General features: G+C 30.3%; 2 protein-coding genes across 3 annotated transcripts in view; both read left to right on the top strand.

Moving 5' to 3' along the window:
• Positions 1-2,176: 2,176 nt before the first annotated feature.
• On the top strand, positions 2,177-4,379 carry LOC111623643. Its single transcript, XM_023366305.1, has 3 exons — positions 2,177-2,392; positions 2,645-2,796; positions 3,068-4,379. The coding sequence occupies exons 1-3, from the start codon at positions 2,275-2,277 to the stop codon at positions 4,274-4,276; spliced, it is 1,479 nt and encodes a 492-aa protein (XP_023222073.1). The 5' UTR covers positions 2,177-2,274; the 3' UTR covers positions 4,277-4,379.
• A 2,791-nt stretch (positions 4,380-7,170) lies between these two features.
• Positions 7,171-15,957, top strand: part of LOC111623636 (acyl-protein thioesterase 1-like) — a 26,874-nt gene continuing 18,087 nt past the window's right edge. Inside the window, exons 1-2 of one of the 2 annotated variants that reach the window (XM_023366299.1) lie at positions 7,171-7,419; positions 12,986-13,017. Coding sequence is in view for 1 of the 2 variants with exons in the window: in XM_023366298.1 (XP_023222066.1) it covers positions 7,351-7,419; positions 12,986-13,017 (101 nt within the window). In the remaining variant the exon portion in view is untranslated. The remainder of the gene's footprint in view (positions 7,420-12,985; positions 13,018-15,957) is intronic. The other variant, XM_023366298.1, reaches the window with a different exon arrangement.

Below are 15,957 nucleotides of genomic sequence, written 5' to 3'. Positions count from 1 at the left end.
TGCACGCTACAGAGAGTTTAGGCGAGTAAGTTGAGTTTACTATCGTCTGTACAGTATGTAAATTAGGTACCGTAAGTCTAATACAGTACTGTAATTTTATACATTTCTTGTGAAAGAAACATTTCTTATTCAACGGCCATTAAAATTATTTATATTAATGATGTCTCCAAAGTTCAACGAAGTTTTCGCAGAAAAATAACTTATCAGAAATCGCGGCCGCCGTTTGGTGCGCTGCTCCGCGACGAAAACAAGCTTAAGCAATGGCGACGTCGAACGGTGCACACTCGGTAAGTAATCATACAATTTTTTGTTTATAGCATAGTTTATACGGATTATTCCCAAAAAAATATACGTGTTTTGGAAATGTTGAGTCGAATTAGTCAAGAATCGATTAATTTTATGGAAGAAAACCTTTCAAACAGCCGTAGTCCGTAAACTTCACACGTGTCGGGCTGCGATTGGCTCATGTATTTAAAGATTCCTACAACGTGAAATTCTTATAAAGTGGAACGTATCTACCACGTTATAGGGGGGTCTACTGTATGATTCATCGACTCAAATACTACGAGTATACAAATACTAAGTGTATCGCATAATTCAAATACTACGAGTTATATGACAAGTAATATGAGCATTACTTATGAGCATTTTTAAGTAAGAGAATTTCTCGTTTCATAATGAGTATTTTCTCTGTTTGGATAAGTGCCGAAAGTAAAAAGTAAGTGTAGCCAATGAAAAATGTGTGAACTCTAAAGAATCGGTAATTTTGTTTACTATCAAATATCTCTTAATGCTTCAGGAAAATGGCCGTGAAAGATGTACCTGAATTGGTACATCTTACCAGAAAGAAAATAAAAGTAAATGAAGAATTATCAATGAAAATTTTATAGCAAGAAAATGAAAATGGTCCCTGAAATACTTTGATTTAAAGACTCATCATTGAAGAAAGATATTACAGGAATGTGCAGATGAACAAGTGGAACAAATAAAGAACTTATATGGATTCAACAAGTCAGTGTAATAAATACAGTTTTCAAAAGAAAGTACAAAGAGAAAGGATAGCGAAGAGGGGAGCAAAATAAAGCCGAAATTGTCAACTACTAGTAAGACGTATCAGATTCCAATCAGAGTATTTACGGCAATTTTTCCTGGACAAATGATATAATGTAACTATTACGTTTAAACTAAATATAATATGCAAAAAATGTTAATTGTAAAAAACTGTAATAACACCCCAGATTATTATATTATCATGATTTAAGTATTGATGATATTAATAACTCGAAAATTAAAAACTACCGAAAATATAAATAACAATATTCTGTACACGACTATTGTTCTCATTGTCTGTAATGAATTATGACCTAAACTGTTTCTAAGTAGCAAACTGCTAAGTAAGCAAACCAATGGTACAATATGTACGAAATGGACTGTTTCATTGTTTTGCTGATTTAGCTGCTTACAAACATCCACAATTATTAACATCTAACGAGCAATTATTTATTGTGACATGGTCACAATGCCGGATTGCAATTTCTAATCATATATGCTCTCTACCTTAAATCAGTATTGGCTTGCCCTGTATATCATACGTTTCCTTTAACAATAGAGTCGTGCCGGTCATCTATTAACTCCTTTCGGGGAAAAATATTTGAATTGAAATAACGTGACTTCTGGTTTGCATTGGTGTAAGTTCGCATTAGATAATAGGGATCTTCTGTTTCCAAGCTTTCCACATTTGCTATTGAATTTCATTGAGCTAGCATTCTTCTCGAGATTAAAAAAAGACAGACGGACGACAGTGGGACTATATAGATCTACAATTTTTTTAAAAATTGCAGCCCAAATAGCGTACAGTTTCTCATAAAAAGTCCTTTCGTGAGGTATCCTCTTTGGCAGATTTCCCTTGTGTTCTATTGCGGATCCAGTTTAACATGATTATGCCTGATCATGCAATCATGTGATGAGCCTGAAAACAAGAATTTTTCTTACAAATTTAATGTCATTTTGGCTAAAAGGGGGGATTTAAAAATGCTTGTGTCGATTATAAAACATTCCTCCGCTGAAGCAAAAAATATTTTCTATGTGACACGTAATTCTTCATTATTCGCCATTTTGTATTTTACTGTATTATTATGAAATAATATATTTTTTAAAAATATTCTTTAAACAAATCTGACGTTATAAATTTTATAAACTTAACAATTAATTAAAATTTATTATATTCAAAATAGTTAAATCTTTATAAGTAAAATGTTAAATCCATAAAATTCGATGGAAGAAACTACTCTCAGCCGATTGTGTTTGATTTCTTTCAAATATAATTTATATTCGATATTATATTATTATCAAAATCAAGGTTTACAAATTAAATCTTTGTTTGAATGCTTTCGTAAGTAGCCTAATAATTATTTATATTATAAATTAGAACGTAATATAACAATATAGCTCCCTGGCACTTTTTAATTTATAGCTACACCCCTGATGAAAACTTATATATATATAGGATTACAGGGAGTCTACTATATTTCACTTTTTTCAGATTAAATGCATCGGCCTGTATAGAGAATAAAATAAAACAGAAGTAAAATATTATTTAGTAAACTATTAAACTTAACAAATTTTATTTTAAAATCACTTGCAGCTCCAAATATTTGTGAAAATTTTATGAAAATAGCCTCAACTATTCTGAACCCTGAACTATTATTTTACCTGTTTAAAAAAGGAATCAAGGAAATTTATTTACCATATTATAATGAGGACATTCCATTAAAGAAGTTCATTTCTATTTCTGAAGTAAGAATTCACAATATTCGTATACAGTCGACCCCCTATAACACTGTTGATTATTCCGTTTTATACGAATTCCATGTTGTACGAGTCACTTAGATTTTACAAATACGTGTGCCGGGCTGTGAACGGCTCACATGTTTGTAAAATCTAAGTGACTCATACAACATGGAATTCATATAAAATGGAAAAATCAACAGTGTTATAGGGGGTCGACTGTAGTTATTGTTATTTTGAATGAATTCATTATTATTCTTATTATTATACTTTTTTACAGGGAATTACTTGCATGATTTTAAATTGCGTACCTTTATCAGAAAGAATGATTCAAAAACTTGTCAGCCATTTGCCTAATATTATAGTTTTGAAATTAAGTCAAACAAACGTTACAGACTCGACGTTAGAAATCATTGGAAAAACGTGTACATATTTAGAATGCTTAGATGTATCGTTTTGTTCGATTACAGACAATGGACTCTATGTTTTATGTCGTAGCACTGAAAATACAGAAGAAGTGCGATGTGAACATTTGAAAGTTTTAAGAATATTTAATGCTAGAATTACAGAAAGAGGGTTGGCATGTGTTTTAATGAACATTCCAATTGTGAAAATATATGCAGAATTGGATATTTACCTGAAATCAATATGTTGTTTCATAAAATATAATTTTAGTAAATGTCTACGAATTAAATGCTTAAACGTTTTACCAATAGAAGAGCGAGTGAATCTTTTAGAGATTTTATTATCTATCCCCGAAGTTGAATCATTGTGTATCTACAGAACATCACTCGAGGATGCGGATGTCATTAGCTTACCACGATTTGAAAATTTAAGACGATTATCTCTAAGCGTGAATAGGAATGACAAAATGCTAACATTCGAAGATGGTGTGATATATCTTCTAGTGATATCAGGAAAACAATTAGATGAATTGAGATTAAATAATTTCCAATACGTTAACGCATATTTGATTGGAAAGTATTGCAATAATCTTCGTTCTCTAGAATTATATTCAATTCGACATCTTTATTTTAGACAGGATTTATCGGGGGAAATCAAACCGATATTACTTTCTCTCAATTATTTAAAATTGAAGAATTTGCTTGGTAAACCTTGGGATGATTGTCTTGCATCTATTTTTAGAAATTCTCCAAATTTGATGGAACTGATCGTAATGTCTTCGTTATGTTTAACAGATGCAATAATGTTTCAAATTATTCCTGTACTTAAAAACGTAAATTATATAATTATATGTAATTGCGATAATATCACGAAAATGTCCATTTATTCAGTTTTAGATAAAATTACTAATCTTCGAAGTTTATGGATATCATCAAGACGAAATATCTTAACCAAGACAGAAGAAAAATTAATTCAAGATTACATAATGAGTAATTATATAACGTGTGATTTCTTCTATCAAGTAAATTATAATTATACTATGGATCAAGGTGCAAATTTAAGGGAAATGAGATTTTATTTCTAAAAAAGTCTTTGCGTTATTTTCATTTATTAAATTAATAAATGAATCAATCATTATCTGTTTTCAATTTATTTATTTATTTTTCTGCTACTTTCGCGATTTGCGCACCAAGAGAACCTTTTTTTTACCATATCTATTGTGGGTTTGGCCGAATCCGCAGTGTGGGGACGAAATGGTGAGTGGCGACGTTCGATATATCGGGATAGACCACCCTTAAAAAATTCTTGCACGGATTCGTTTCCAGGTCCTTAGAGCCCTTTGGCCATCTTTCAATTTACGTTAATTATTTAGATAATTTTTAAAAATTATTCTTCTTATATCAATTTATTCTTAGATTTTAGTACCCTGGAAAATTTTCCAGGGTACTAAATTATGGGGGTAAGAAGAGTCATAACATCTCGTTGATGACGTCTAGGAACCTCGAATTTGTTTGCCTTATATAGTAAAAAGAGTTAGAACACCTAGAAAAAGTATCAACAACCTGGCCGAATCGTAAAATTATTATGGCTTGTATCAGTCGAACCAGTGACACATCTCGATCTTAGACCACGTGAAATCAAAATAAAAAGGGCTCGCATCCGATCGTCCCCTTGCCAGTAGCTATCATCTCGAACTAAGAAGACACCTCTCGTTCTACCGACACTACGATAAAAGAGGTATTATGTTTAACCATTTTATGTAAACTCTCTCTCTCTCGGTCTTTAGTTTGTAAGTAGATAGATAATCACTCGGAAAGTTGGGTCCCTAACGACCCGTTTTTAATCGAACAACCGTTAAGTATTCGAATCCTGCTTGTATTCTCTTGTAATCCTTTGTTTATATTAAAATTAAGTTATCTAAATGGTTGCTTTATCTCGTGTATCGCCGACCCTCCCACTCGAACTAAGGAGCCCCTCCTATTTGAAAGTATTTTTAGCCGAATATATCGGAACATTCGCGAGTTAGGACGCGCCTTTAACTATATCAAACTGGTGTCATGACCTGAGTATGCAACCTCGACGACAATATACAGTATAGATTAAGCCATCCAGTGACAAAGTGAGCGGATCTCACCGATCCGACGTCGACGAAGGGATTGTCTTTTCGTTCTGTAGTGCCAAAAGAGTCTTATATGCACCAGTATATATATATACTAGTGTTTTTTGGGTTAGTTTACGTTTGTAGCACCTAAATAGGAACCAGTTTCCCATAAAAGACCTCCCGGGTGGCGTTTACACATTATGTTAATTTTAAAATGTTTGTTTTCTTATGGTAACGCAACACTTGGGCGATGCCTTCCGGGAGGTCTTTTTAAGGGAAACTGGCCCCTATATAGGTGTTACAGACGTGGAGAAAACCCGGAAAACTTCACGTGACCAGCCCGTCCGAGCGAGGCGCGAACCCAAGACCGAACTCCCAGTGTTCAGGGAACGAAGAAGACCACTTGGCCACTGGTGGACCGTCGTTTTAAAATAGCAAATGACCAGTGCCGTGCCGTGACATTTGATAGTAGGGAAGCTGTGTTTCTGTAAGAAGCCGACTTCCAGGGGCAATCAGTTACTTGCGCGTCAGTGACGGTCAAGGGTCCATTCGTATCGTTAGTTCGATATGCCAGTAAAAACCGGTGAAATAAAATGTGGTGAATGTACAATACGTACAGTACCTGGTACAAAATATTCTTCATTATATTAATATACTTTTAAAGAAGATTATAATTAAATATAGCTTTGTAAAGAAACGTACATAAAAATAACATAAAATCTTCTTTACTTTTTAAATCTTAAAACAATCCACTTATTCAAATAGCTTCCTACTTGTGACTAATGGATGGAATCAGAGACCATCCTGGTAGGTGCATGCACGCGGGCTGCCAAATCCCGAGGATGCCGATATACCTCGTAACGCTTCCAATTCTATCCGGGACCGATTATTTTCATATAAAATTAATATGCATTTATTTTTTAGAAAATACGAGGGAAGCGGCGCGTCCACCGCTTCCAATGACGGCACGCCACTGCAAATGACCTAAGGATAGGTTTAATGATGACGTCAAGTCGTAACCGGATGTAATGAGTGACAACAAAACTAATGGATGATTTTTTTTAAACTTTTCGCCCTGTGGGCACTAAGAGGGCCTTTTTAAACAAGCCCATTACGGGTTTGGCCAGGCCCACAATGGAGCGGTCGGGTGGTGAGGGACGGGGCCAGAAAAATTCCTGAGGATTTATCGACTCGTCCGGATCGAACCCGGTTCTCACAGAGCGGTGGGCTACCACCCTGACCGCTCGGCCATCAAGCCCATAGTGGTTTCTCCCGAACATGTCGGTCCTCATCTTTCACCACCCGCCGCTTCCATTGCGGGTTTCGTCATAGAACAAAATATTATTTGGAGATGGCGCGACAGCTGTCTGCCATGGATCTAGATCAAAGTCTAATATGGCCGTTCATTGAGGTTACCGTTCGAACGTTACTAAATAATTTATTCATTATTGCTGTTTTAAATATCTTTTTCTTTCATTGTACGTCTTGATTGAGAGCTTCTAGCATAGTAAATATAAATATATCTCGTATATTTAATACGAATCTATATTATTTTCCTTTTTAAAGGAAAAAAATAATTATTTTTTTAATGTCTCCATTAAAAAAATAATAATAAAAAAATAAAAACAAATCAACGATTATTTAACGGCACGCAATATACTATAAATTATTATAAACAGACATTTACAGTATATGATATGTGCAAATTATTTTAATTTAAAATGCATGTTAAACACAAAAAAATAAACTTTTCGATCGAAAGCGTTTTAATAAACTAATTAACGAAGATTAATTAAAAACGTATTAAAATTTAATTTAACACTAAATACATCTAATTTAAATTAATTGAGATCTTTAACCACCAGGTGGTGTACTTTAAAGTCCTTGAAGAACCACGGGAATTTCGTTTTCCGTATATTAATTTCCTTTATGACGTCATTCAACTGACAATTGTCATCGGTGTTGATTGAGAGCGACATCTTTAGTGATTATAGTTAGATAGGATAATTTATCAAGAATACAAATTTTGAATTGGTTTGGTTAATTTTCTACATTGTATGGGAGGAAGTTCATCGGACATGTCCTCTCCAATCGTTGTTCCTGCTACAAATAACCACACAGCTACAGTAAGTATTTATTTATATATTTTTTTTCTTTTCGTCTCTTAAACACTTATAAATAGGAAACTCGGCATGAGTTTGATTGACGTTAAGAGAAGCATATATTTTTTTTCCGTTGATTTATATGGTAAAAGTAGAATACAATTATTATTATTATTTTGTATTGTGATGTCACACAAACTCGTTGGTGACGCATCTTTTTTTTTTATGATGCTAATTTTCAAATATCGAGCTTCATGCATGATAAGTTTAACCGTGACTAAAGTCAAATCCAGTTTTTGTTTTGTTTAAACAAAGCGGATTTTAATTCTTTATATTATATAATGTTTTATATGAATAAAAAAATGCATCAATATCATTGTATTATATACACAACATATATAATTACATACACACTAGATATGTACTATTATAATTAATATACACAGCGTAATTGTATATGGATTAGATGAATTAAATTATTGATGTTCTAAAATGTGATTTTAAATTTGTTTTTTTTTCAATGTAAATCCTTGTTGGGTAATGTTTTCAATTGGTTTAATAATTGACTGTGAAATTAAATGTTATGCTAGATATATTCAGTGTAATGAATAACATTATTCGGTTTATATAAAAAGATTTTTAAGTGTTCTTAACGAGAATAATAGTATTTCTTTCCGGTAGCTACGTATATTTTCCTTTTAAGTCCTAAGTGTAATTTTGTTAAAAGTGTTTTTAAATTAAAAAGACAGTAAAATTCTTAAATAAAAACAAACTTTTTATCTTTTTACCGTATGATGTTTGAGGCCCTTCAAAAATGATGAGGCCCGGATACGTGCTTATTGTATAATCCGACGTTGTTTCTTTTGTGTTTTAATCTTTTGAAAATTGTCTCGTATATTATAGTTGTGTGCGGGCTCTGTTTTAGAATGCTGCTCGTGAATTGTGACATTCGTTGTATTCAAAGTGAAGAAAAAAATTTTTGAATTGAAATACGGTTAATCGGGCCTCCTGCTCCTAAGGTTTTCGTACCTGGTCTCATCTTTCGTCTAACTCCGTTCTCGAGATTAATGAAAGACGGATGGATCGACAGTGGCAATTTATAGGTCTACAATTTTTTCAAATTGCAGCCCAATAAAGTTCCAAATATTTTAAAGTTCAGATTTTGTAACAGTTGTGATTTGTTAATCTCAAATAATTACAGAATTATAGAATTACTCTAACATGTCATGAAATCTTTTATTTAAAATAATTATCATCTTAAAGAAAAAGAGATTAAATAGTGAAAGTAAAAATTTTATTTTTTCTCAATGTAATTGCAGAACATTTCCGAAATACTTAATTCAGGAGAAAAACAATGAAATGTTATCATGATTTTAAGAAAACAATATTGCTTTAATGGAGTAATAATTACATAAAATTAAAAGAAGAATTGTTAAATACAAATGCTTGAATGATTTTATTCCATTAAAAAGGAATATTATTTTTCTTACAGTAATTCCAAAACTTTTACTGTGCCTTCTGAAACTATCTTATAAGTGTATCTCATCTTTGTTAATGAAGTATGAATTATGTAATGCTGGAAAAAGAAATCCGAGAACATTAATCACTTTGTAGATTTTTCTTTTGCAAAATGATCATGTTGGGTCTTTAAAAAAAAAATAATTATAATATCAAATTTTAATGAAGAAAATTAGTTAATTTTTTTACAATATAAAAACAATTAAGAACAAACATAGAAACAATTAGGGAATAAAGGATGTCATCATATAACAATAATATAATTTCATTTCTTTACTTCCTTAATTATTTCTCTTAACAAACATAATAGCAAGGAAGTAAAATTTATTTTTAATAATTGCAATATGTTACATTTAGTTTTAAAAAATACTTTATTTTTAATAAAAACCATTAATTTTAATTTACCAGACTTATTTGTTGATTTTTCAAGTAATCAAAAGCCTTTTAATTCTTATTTTTTTTTTATATATATATTACAAAATTGAGAATTGTTTTTAAAAACTGTTTTTAATGAATTTTTTTTTTCAATTTAATTTAAATAATAATAATAAATAAACATTTTAAATAGGACAAAATAAAATCTTAATTTCGTTAAGTAAAAATATTATTAGAGACAAAATAATTCGTATTAATATAATCAAAGCTTTCTAAGAATATAACCAAGGATAAAATATATTTAATGGCATTAAGATCATATGAATTAATAATCTTGTAATAATTCAATAAGAGAGTGATATTTATAGTACTTCAGAAAGAAAAATGTAGTGATTTATTGGCATAAAATTAATTTTTCAGTGTCTTCCTTGAAAAGTTTCTCATTTGAAAAGGAATTATAATACTTACATTGATTTAATGCAATATTAAAAATAAATATTTAAATTTTCTGATCATTATTATTTTCATCAATGACTTCATACTATATGGTATATTTATATGTAAAGTCAGAAAAAAATGAATTGTTTTATGTCCAGTTTATTATTGATCCATCTTTAAAAAAGCATGAGGTATTGATCAATTTTCTTAATATAGAGTATGAGATTTTTTAAAGGTTATAATTTTTTTTAAACTATATAAGATTGGATATTCTTAATCTAAGAAATTTATTATCAATAGTTTTCTATATTTTTATTTCTGAAAGTCTAAATTATTATAAAATTACGTGTATAGATGCATAAAGTGTTTCTAAGGAAGGTGATTTGAAAATTCTATTTACAAATTTCTTTTATATAACATTGATTAATATAATATTTCTTCTAAGTAATAATGTATTGATAGATATTTAATATATTTTTAATTGGAGAAATTAAAGATGCAATAAAAGGATGAATAATAAATGAAATTTATCAATATTTATCCAAATTGCACTTCTGAAAACTGCACTTGTTATAAATCATAACACTACTATTCATACCTGTTTAAAATGCAGTAAAATTTCTATTTTTTCAATATTAAATTAATTTTTAATATACAATTTGCAATAATAATAATAATCTATTTAAAGTTACATAAAAATTAAGGTTATTATTAATCACTATCAATTACTTAATATGAATAATGGCCTTAATATACTTTGAAACTTTCTATAAAATTTTAGTTTAAGAAATACAATGCTTATGCACACAGTAGAATTTACCTATTGTAATTATGGATATTGTCATTAATTTATTATTATTATTATTGGAATTAGCATGTTCCTAAAACATTGAAGTTACTGTACTTTATATTTACAAAACTTTACTTAATGTATTTGGAGTTTTGCTTATAGTTATCACCATCTTTTGGATAAATAGGCATTTAAGTTATTATTTTGCACTATCAATCTCAATATATGGCTGATAACCCACTATTGTTACCGGTTATCATTATGAATCTTGACCAGTGCATTAAAAGTAATAATTTTAATTTCTATTTGTGCCAGGTGTAGTAGTTTGTTGTTGTATATTTCTTACTACAATTACAGTATATGCCAGCTATTTTAAAGATGGGGGAAAAAACTCAGGTTAACAACCAGAGCTGTGGAGTCAATAGGCAAAGCCCCCAGATTCCAACTTATAGCATTTCAGAAATCCAACTGACTCACAATTTCAGAAGGTTTGACTATGACTCCTATCTTAAAATGAATTTAAAACATGCAATTTTGCATTAATATAATCAAAGTATTTCATCTCTTCTTCCAAAGGAATAAGTAGGCATTCCTGTCAAAGCTGTAAGTACTTGTGAGTTTTGTTTTTCGTTATCGCTATCATCATCATCAAATACACATCAACATGCAAAATATTTCATATCTGTGGTTGTAGTAAAGTATTCAAAAATACTAGATTTAATCCAGGCTTGGCTATTTTGAATGAGTCTTTTGACAATAAAAATTTTAAGTTAGCTAACACAGAATGTGTTTAAATACAAATCTCTGAAAAGAAAACAGATACTAGTGATTATACAAGGTCTGTTCAAAAAGTATCGGACCTTTGGTAGGCAAAAATAAATTTATTGACTTTGAGGTACAAAACCCTAATCCCCTTCAAAGTAGTCTCCTTGGTAATGTATACACTTCTCCCAGCGTTCCTGCCATTGCTGGAAACACTGCTGGAACGCATCTTTTGGACTGGTTATCAGCCGGTCCGTCGCATTTCGCATGATGTCTTCTCTCGACTAAATTTGGGTTCCTTTTAGCGGCATTTTCAGCTTGAGAAATAGCCAAAGGTCACACGGAGCCATGTGGAGAGAGTACGGAGCGTGACGAACCACAGGAGTATTGTGTTTGGCGACGAAAGCCCGAATCAGATGCGCAGAATGGGCGGATGCGTTATCACGATGGAGCTGCCAAGTTTTGATCGACCACAGATCCCATCGTTTGCATCGCACTGTATCGGAAAGACGACGAAGGACCTCCTGGTAGTACTCCTTTGCGATGGTTTGGCCTTGTGGTGCGTACTCACGACACACCACCCCACGAGAGTCGAAAAAACTGTCAACATGACCTTTGATATTGCTGCGGACCTGCCGCGCTTTTTTTGGCCTCGAGGATCGTCCCCGAAAGCCTGCTGAATCTTGCGAATGGTTTACACTCGGGTATCGCCAAGGTTTTTGGCAAAATTTGATGTAATATCGCTGCTCACGTTGTTCAGTCATTTTCCAGCTTAGTGAAATCCGACGAGAGCGCACTACATGACCTCACTCATACGCCGATTGCCAACGACTGACGCTTCCTGCAGGCGGGAAAAAATTCAGGGCTGTGCATGACTGTCCCCTCCACAACTCCACCGAAGGAGGCCTCTCTCGCATCATTGGTTTACGCGGAAAAAAATAAGGTCCGATACTTTTTGAACAGACCTTGTACAAAGAAAGAACATGAAGAAATGGAATTATCTTATAATATAGAAAGCTCCTATAGTGCAAGGGTGTCAATGTTCCTATTAGGAACTTAATTTAAATTACATAATAAGAAAAAAAAACAGGAGTCGGAGTTTGTCCATTTTTATCATCTCCGGTTCTTAGCACTGAATTTACTTCCAACTCTGACTCCACAGCTATGTTAACTACACAAAATGAATTATAATTAAGAATTATCAATTAATAAGTTGTGCGTTTCAAAATTGCTTTAATGTATTGGTCATTTAAACCAGAATTTCCACTAATTGTAATCTTAGCTACTTATTCTGCTTATAAACATATTGTGTGTGTGTGTTTTGTTATGTTAATAATGTGATCTAAATTAACCTCAGCAAAATTCAAAATAAATCTAAGGACACCTTTTTGGCTGCTGGGATTAGCTTTTATTTAGCAAACACTTTCAACCTAGTCTAATAGGTTATCCTCAGGCTACAATCTTTCTTGGAACATATTGTACCCTTCCAAAATAGAATACAAATAAAAGAATAACAACATTGTTATTCTTTTATTTATTTATTCTATTGTAGACTGAGGATAACCTATTAGACTAGTTGAAAGTGTTTGCTAAATAAAAGCTAATACCAGCAGCCAAAAAGGTGCCCACAGATTTTTGTTAATAATATAATTGGTTTTATGTTAAATTTAACAATTTCTAAATTTCTTTTTTTCTTTAAATATTTAGATAATATTTCTTCATGGACTAGGTGATACTGGGTAAGTTTGTCAAATTATTGATGAAATTGTTTTAACATTTAAAAAAATAAATATAAATTTATCCTATTTAAAATTAATGATTTTTATTTTTTTAAAGAGAATTAATTCATTTTTCTAATATTTATAAAATTTGGTTGTATTCAAATAGTTATGCTAGCAGTATTATTTATATATCTTTTTTTTATCTTGCATTATTACTTAAAATTATAATAAGTAGGGTTATTATAAAAATAATATATCAAAATAATTAAATGAAGATATACTACTAAAATTGTTATTTTAGAAAATATGTTAGAAAAGTATGTTTAAGAAATTTTATCAGGTAAAAGTGAAATTTAGAGATTTTGAAAAAAAAACTTTATTGACAACTGACTCAATAATGATTACAGTTCAATCTTGTTGGTAATCATCATCAATATTAATCACATCTTGCTACCTTTGTGCAAACTTTTAATCCCATGAGTTAGAATTACTGGGTTTTCTTTGAAGAAAGTCTTGAGCATTGTTTTTATGTTGGTATTGTCATTGAACTGTATACTGGCACCATGATTCTGAATGGCATGAAACAGATGGTAGTCAGTTAGTGCCAAGTCTGGACTGTAAGGTGGATGAGGCAGAACCACCAGTCCAGACTGGCCAGCTTCTCTAAGATCATCTCTGATATATGTACTGGTGCATTGTCATGGCGGTATTGGACTATGGGAACACTTGAGTTGTTGTGCTAATTCTCTGATGGTCACTCATAGATTAGTGTTTATCAGTTGCAGGAAAACATTGTCCCCAATAGTGGAATCACTGCCTGGATGGTATTCATCTTGAAGCAAGTAATCTCTATCTTAGAATTTCTTCAACCAGTTGTAGTGGGTCTGCCTGTTGATTTATGTCCTTGCCAAATGCATTGCAAATGAGATTATGAGCCTATATTACATTGTGGTCACTTGGAAATGTTGAGCAATTAGTACAGAACATTAATTTTGAAAAAAAAAAGTCAAATTAATGGTGGATTATTAATCAGATTATAACAAGGCTAATTTAATGATTAGATGTAAAGCAATTTGGCTATATATAATTCTTACAAAACTTTCTGTGTATACTAGAAAGTATTTCCCAAAATTCAAGTTTTTTTTACTGTAGACACCTTTTATCTATAATTAATGGATTTTACTTATTTGCTTCCATCATTTCCAGATAGATCATTCTTCAAGAGCTATTTCAAAATGTATTGTATTACAAAATTATTGACTTTAAATGACATTTCTTCATGATATTGAGAGAATTGTATGCAATGCAGTTTATTTTTTAGAATGAAAAGCAGAATAGTAGAATTTCTTTTAAACAACATTTAAAAAGAATAAAATAGGAAGTGCCAAGGATTTTTTTTTTTTGGTGATGTTCTGATATATATAATTCTTGTTGTAATATCTCATCAAACTATAATGAAGAAATTTATATTGCAGAATTCTTCTCTTATTACTATTTTCTTTAATATATATTGCAATTTCTGATTACATATATACTGTATTACATAAAATTCACCTTATTATATATAAATTTTTTCTATTTTCAATATTAATGTTGCATATTTTACTGTGTAATTTTTCATTGGAAATATCTTATTATTTTCCTTTAATATTATTTTTTTATAAAGGTATAGAATGGTATTTAAACACAATTCCCGTTAAGTATAAAAACACGCAAGATAGAATGAATATATTTCTAAAATATTTACTATTATTTTATCTTCCTGATTTATACATTGTGATATCAGGTAAATTGATGGAAAAAATTATTAACATAAACTAGAAATTGATCTTGTGGCAAAGCTTGCTTTAATAAAATATATTTGTATAACTTCATCAAGAATTATAACTTAAAATTTGTTACTTTCAAATATAAGCATAAATATATAAAGACAGGTTATTAATTAAATTCACAATATACAAAAATATAAGGGAAAACTTCTAAACTCTTTTGATTTCATATATAATAAATTTATTTTGTTTTAAGGTATTGTGCATATTATACTTATGAATAAATTAAAAATAAATATTATATTTTATATATTAATATAAGTGTAATAATTATTTATGTTCAAAAAGGAAACAATATAAGTCAATTGATAATGAATTTCCTATTATGTTATGTTACATTTAAATTACAAATAGTTATTTCCTGCAAATAAGGAAATAAGTTTTTTTATGGGTCAATGCCAAACAATATTCAGGTTTTTGTGGTTTAACAATAATTATAATAAATAGATTATTGATTCTGGCAATATCAATCATTTCTCATAATGTCTGATAGACTAATTACTTTTTCTTTTAATATAAAATATTAAATTTTCTTAAATTAAACTTATTCTGAATTAAAATTTGATTTAAAATTTTTTTAAAAACTGTAAAAATAGTATTTCCAGAAGAAATTTTATATTTACAAGAAGAGATTTCCAGTAGAAATCCTATAACCTGCTTACTGAACATTGTATCATATAACAAAAATATATCATAAAATGAAATGTCTCTCTCTCAAATGCAGGTATACCTCGACTTACGTCGTTTCGAGTTACGTTGTTTGTCAAAAAAATATATGGAAAAATAAAAATCAAGTTTAAATCATTTTACTCAACTTTACGTTTGTCTGCCACAAATATTGAAGTCATAATATCACTATTAAAACGTTTAAAGCACATAAAATCATATTAAAATATATACATTTACAAAGTATGTACTGTATTTACAGTACATGCATTCGTAAATTTAGATTACTTTTTTCTGTACTATATTAAAAACTAAAATTTATTTGTTTGAAAGCTTAAAATAGATCCTTATTAACCATATATTATTAAAAATGCATTAATAAATAAAATACAGAACCGGAATTGGCAATTTATGGTTTAGCCTAGTGACAAGTAGATTTGGAGACAAGTAAATTCGACTTACG

Source organism: Centruroides sculpturatus, unplaced genomic scaffold, assembly GCF_000671375.1.
Source record: "Centruroides sculpturatus isolate CEXI.00-Female unplaced genomic scaffold, Cexi_2.0 scaffold436, whole genome shotgun sequence".
Classification (NCBI taxonomy): domain Eukaryota; kingdom Metazoa; phylum Arthropoda; class Arachnida; order Scorpiones; family Buthidae; genus Centruroides; species Centruroides sculpturatus.
This window is presented reverse-complemented; position numbering and strand designations above follow the sequence as displayed.